We start from the raw sequence: 6,000 nt of genomic DNA, 5'->3' as shown, positions 1-6,000 counted from the left end.
CCTTCCTCCAAGTCACCTGGGAGGATGTTTGAAAGTCCAGCAGCCACTTTTGCACCTCCTCTTCTGAGGTAATTTTCAATTTAATTTGGGCCTTAAATTGACCCTCTCCAATGGTCTCATAGGTGCACACCAAGTGTTCATAGCCCTCAGGTAGCAGTTTCTGAAAGAAAGAAAGAAAGAAAGAAAGAAAGAAAGAAAGAAAGAAAGAAAGAAAGAAAGAAAGAAAGAATTTGTGAATGTCTGATTGATTTATTATTTATGAACAGTTTGCAGAATTACGCTAGATTTCAAGCACAACTCAATACAAAAGCATTACACTTGTTTACAAGAGGGTCGACCATTTTCAATTCATCAGAACAGAGATGATACATCTCAAGGGGATATCCTACAAGCATGCATAAGTGCCTTACTAACCTCCAAATGTGGAAATGCAGCGTCGCCGCTTCCTTTCTGCTGGCAGTGTTGACAAGTTGGCATGATGGCAGACAATTTGACAAGTTGTTAACTTAAACAGAAATCTCTGAGGTGGCGGAAGGGCTGTCAATAACAGCAACATGCACGCTTTCCATGCTGGAACCGAAGAGACGTTCCAGGCAGCGACCAATGAAATGAGTTCGGGGCGTGTGAAATGAGTTTGCGGCGTGGTTATCCCACTGCTATCCTAGTAAAAAAAATCTCGCGCACCGTACTTTACGCTCGCGCTGCTGCCTGTGGCGTTGCCGGGGCAACCCTTGAAGTCCCATAGCTCCACGGGACAACCCAGCCAATCAGGAGCTGACCGTGAACCCTCCGGACGCATGGGACGTCTCCGCGGTGGATGGTCACGTGATTGCAGATTCAAAACAACATGGCTGCCTTCACTGTGGAGCTGAATGTTGTTGTGTTGACATGAAGTAATGTTTTAATTAATCTAAACATCAACGACACGTTCTTGTCATTGATTAGTGGCCGTAAAGAAATACAAAGCTACAGTAAGTGATGTTTTCTTTGTTAAAATAAGTGTGAATTATAGCTCTATAGTGTGACAGTAATCATTGCTATAGAGTGTGTGTTCAGTAACAGTGTTAAATAGCTCCATAGTGTGACAGTAATCATTGCTATAGTGTGTGTTCAGTTACAGTGTTAAATAGCTCTATATTGTGACAGTAATTCACAGTGTTAAAACTAAAGACTAATATTTTCTATATTTAGCTGACTTAACACTAGCTAGACTATGACTAAACAATTTCAGATTACTATAGAACTAAAACCAAATAGTCAGTGTGTTGTTCAGTACAAGCTTAAGACTCAATTAGAATTGTAGCATGTGTTGTATTTGTGTTTGTGTGCAATGTTTTGGATCATAACGATGAGTGATGTTGCAGTGGAGTAGCCTCTTGGCTATAGACTCCAAAGTGATGCAACTTAAGCCGTGTGCCATTTGAGAAATTCACAGGTCATGATGCCATATTGGCAAGACAGTGGATTGTCAGTAAATTGTCAGAACATTGCCAGTGGGAATTAAGGAGGGCAACGTACGTTGTTGCATTTACATGCTATCCAGATTATTTTTGACAATGAAAAGCAGTGTTGGAAAAAAAAGAGACCCTTTGTTTTTCAGTAACAAAAGAGAAGAATTAACAAGGCTAAACAGTGAAAATAATAATATTAAAAATGCAGGAAAAGTAAAGGAAAGCCTGAAGTGTAGGAATGGCACATCTGCACTTCAGTTGAACCACTTGGATCCTCCATACATATTAATTGCACTTAGCTACTTTCTTCAATTTGAATTTCAAGAATCTAACTATATCGAAATCGTTTTGCTATGCAATTAATCAATTGTATCAATACTAAATGTTTGTGCGTGCCGTGGTATGGTATTTAGCCTTTTTTTGAAGAACAATGAAAAAGGGGGGTTTAATTACTTAATTTACAATAATGTCAATGTATTTTAAATAGTTACTGTATCGATTTCAAATGATTGAATCGTATCATATCGGATCGCCAAAATGAACCAAAATGTGTCGTATCGTCAACCATGTATCGTGATTCGTATCACATCGCTGTTAACGTGTATTGTTGTTACTCTCCTAATATTCAGCTATTGGTGTAGATTTCTGTCTTACACAAACATTAAATTCCATCTGACAATGAATGGAGAATTTAAGTCATATGTGGACAGGCACATCGGTATTTTTGTCCTACACAAATTCCCATTGACAATGCATGGAGAATGTACGTCATAATGTGGACGAGCAAATCGACATGATGATGTACGTTGATAGGACACAAGAGTGCCCCTCGCTTCACACAGAGGTGTGATTTTTTTTTAAATTGACAACAAATCTCTTTTTTGGCGTGATCAGTCCCGGTTTCCGATCACGTGACCAGCAGTTATGTAAATAGGGTGCGTTTTGCGTCCCAAAACGCACTTTATAGTTTTTGACCAGATTGGGACGACCCTACTACTACTACTACTAATTATATAATACTAATGTGTTCAGATGAGTGATGTGGTGGAGAAGACCCTCACAGCGCTCCCCAGCCTCTTGGCTCTGGACTCGACACAGCAACCTTCGTCTGGGGGAAAACTGTCGTCTGCCTCCAAGCTGGGACAGCTCATCAGAGCCATCACTGAGCTCACCTCCAAACACGTGAGTTAACCCTGACCCTATATAACCCTAGCCTCGATACCCAGGCTTTCATTTAGTCTGCGCGGAAAATGAATGCCTGGATTTACGCAAGTGGGAGTCAACCCTTCCGCATAGGCGTGGCTCCAAATGATGTGACGTCGGGGCTCTGAATATCTTTTTTGCTATTTGTGAATTGGAATCCTGAAAATTTACATTTTCATGTAATTTCAAATGCCTTTAATTATACTTGTGTTGAGCAATGAGCTACTAATTTAGACTGAAGTAATTAAAGCGCGTCATGTTTGCATGTTGTGGAATTGCAACAGCTGAAGCCAATATTATATCAGTATTCTGACATTAACCTGAGGGCCACATTAACCCATTCTGACCTGAGATCAGATTCATACGAGGTTTCCACTGGACACACACTGGTCTGGTTAACCCATTCTGACCTGAGATCAGATTCTAAAAATGTCAGTCGTTCTTCGATTTTTCAAAAATAGCAGACCTACAAGCTCCTACTTTTTTATTTTTTTTATCCAAAATTAGTTAATAGCACAGGCAGACTCTTCACATACTAACTAGAGCATGTCTGAAACAAATGTCGGAGCTGAAATTGACATGTAAATATGAAATAGATGCTTAAACTAGGTGTAATGTTAGAGTCCACAGAAGTGAACCTTTCAAGCCAGTTCTCTCAACTCGCTGTTTTCTGCAAGACATTACTCTATAAGCCATATCTCCCAAACTGGTGGGTCAAACTGAACAGCCAATATGTCATTTTGTAGCTATGGTTCCCTGCTTTTCCCTGCTTTCAAATAAATAACGACGCTTTGCCTATGTCACAACCTCAAACACGCACGTAAACATGCACGGTCGCGAGCGCACACACATGCACCCTGACATTCTGAATGAATACACGTTAATAATTTCTGCTTTGATCCATTCATTCATATGATAAATAAATGAATATATTGGAGTAGGATAGGATAAGGACAAGCTTTTGGTTTTGTACGCCAAACAGGTACAGGGGGTGGTACAGGGCCCCTTAGATAGCATTTCTGTAGACATTTGATACAGACTTATAGCATGTTATGTAGACAGCATAAGTGCATTGTATGTAGTCATAGCACGTCATAGTACATATGTATAGCATAGTAGTATAGATGTATAGTTTATATGTGTAGTTTCATTATATAGTTATTCCACTTTTCTTGCTTAATGTAAGTCGCTCTGGATTAAGAGCGTCTGCTAAATGCCTAAATTGTAAATTGTAAATTGTAAATTGTAGAGTGACTTTTAAATGTTTTTTCAAAGGAACCGGAATCATTCAGGGCGGGAACCCCCTTTTGGTGTTCTAAGCATTATGTTATACTTTAGCTATTGAAAAATAGCAGATCTACAAGCTCATAGTGTCGCGCTATGAGCTTGTAGATCTGCTATTTTTTGAAAAATCGTGAAAATGTGGTGCGAATCTTTGAATTATATATTCTTTCGCAGCAAACGTTTTTTTTTAACTCATATCTTTGCTTCTGCTCAATCCCACTCAATCTGCTCCACAATCCCTGATTTGTGGAGCGTTGTCCAGGGTGTTTTTAGGGAAGGGAGAACAGTCAAGACAAGTCATTTTATATTTGTTATGCTCGGGTGTTGCGCTCTGACAATAGGCGACACATTGTGAACCAAACAGAATCAACTGAGGGGCACGGTGGCACAGTTGGTAGTGCTGTCGCCTCACAGCTAGAAGGTCCTGGGTTCGATTCCCGCTCGGGGCACTGTGGGTGCTGGCGGCGTGTTTCCTCCTCCGCGTCATCAGTGCCCATACCCGAAGGCGGGGGTTGGCGAAAGGGCCTTTCTGTGTGGAGTTTGCATGTTCTCCCCGTGTCCCCTAGGGTAGGTACCCTCACAAAAACATGCAGTAATCCTGGTCTCTAAACTGCCTCCCCCTGGCCAGCCGGGGCGCCTGATGGAGGGGAAAGGAACTGGTTGGAATAACGTGTTCCTTTCACGCGCTACGTCCAACCAGGGAAACTCCCCCCTGTCAGGTGTAAAGGAGCAACTTGGACACTCAAGCATGAAGGAAGCATGAGTTAAGTCCGTTGCTCTCCCCAGGTTGGCGGAGGGTGTGTAGAGCCCAGGATCACAGTAGATGATTGGCACAGGGGTGAAAAATGGGTTACAAAATCGTGGGATAAAAAAAAAAAAAAAAAAAAAAAAAAAAACAGAATCAACCGTAGATGTAGTCAACTTAAAATCGCATGACACGTAGTCAACTAAAACTAGTCTTAAACTAAAACGTTTAACATGACTGAAACTAAATAACATGTTATGCAAAAGTCTATGACTAAAACGAAATCAAAATCTCCTGTGGAAATAAACACTGGAAGCTATGAAGTGTACGTTATCAATGTGTATGGCTGTAATATGAATGTTCCTTATGATCCCGCAGGAGGAAGAGAAGCTGGTGAAACGTGAACTGGTCTCTATTAAAGAGCAGGTGTCTTCCCCAAACACCTCCATGGTACGACACGCTTTACCCCACACTGTACCTCCATGGTAGAGCACACTTTACAACCACCTCCATGGTAGAGCATACATTACAACCACCTCCATGGTAGAGCACACTTTACAACCACCTCCATGGTAGAGCACGCTTTACAACCATGCACCTCCATGGTAGAGCACACTTTACAACCACCTCCATGGTAGAGCACACTTTACAACCACCTCCATGGTAGAGCACACGTTACAACCGCCTCCATGGTAGAGCACACTTTACAACCACCTCCATGGTAGAGCACACTTACAACCATCTCCATGGTAGAGCACACTTTACAACCACCTCCATGGTAGAGCACACTTTACATCCACCTCCATGATAGAGCACACTTTACAACCACCTCCATGGTAAAGCACACTTTACAACCACCTCCATGGTAGAGCACACTTTACAACCACCTCCATGGTAGAGCACACATTACCACCTCCATGGTAGAGCACACTTTACAACCACCTCCATGGTAGAGCACACTTTACAACCACCTCCATGGTAGAGCACACTTTAACCCACTCTTTACAACCACCTCCATGGTAGAGCACACTTTAACACACACTTTACAAACCACCTCCACACTTTAACCCACACTTTACAACCACCTCCACGATAAAGCACACTTTACAACCACACTTTACAACCACCTCCATGATAGAGCACACTTTACAAACACCTCCATGGTAGAGCACACTTTAACCGACACTTTACAACCACCTCCATGGTAGAGCACACTTTACAAACACCTCCATGGTAGAGCACACTTTAACCGACACTTTACAACCACCTCCATGGTAAAGCACACTTTACAACCACCTCCATGGTAGAGCACACTTT

General features: G+C 41.8%; 1 protein-coding gene across 1 annotated transcript in view; it reads left to right on the top strand.

The window, feature by feature from the left end:
- The first annotated feature begins 840 nt into the window (after positions 1 to 840).
- Positions 841 to 6,000, top strand: part of ap4e1 (adaptor related protein complex 4 subunit epsilon 1) — a 38,287-nt gene continuing 33,127 nt past the window's right edge. The window contains exons 1-3 of the mRNA XM_080761192.1: positions 841 to 971; positions 2,484 to 2,633; positions 5,062 to 5,133. Of these exons, the coding sequence (XP_080617318.1) occupies positions 2,484 to 2,633; positions 5,062 to 5,133 (222 nt within the window). The 5' untranslated portion in view covers positions 841 to 971. The remainder of the gene's footprint in view (positions 972 to 2,483; positions 2,634 to 5,061; positions 5,134 to 6,000) is intronic.

Source organism: Protomyctophum bolini (assembly GCF_963924005.1).
Source record: "Protomyctophum bolini genome assembly, chromosome: 4".
Lineage (NCBI taxonomy): Eukaryota > Metazoa > Chordata > Actinopteri > Myctophiformes > Myctophidae > Protomyctophum > Protomyctophum bolini.
This window is presented reverse-complemented; position numbering and strand designations above follow the sequence as displayed.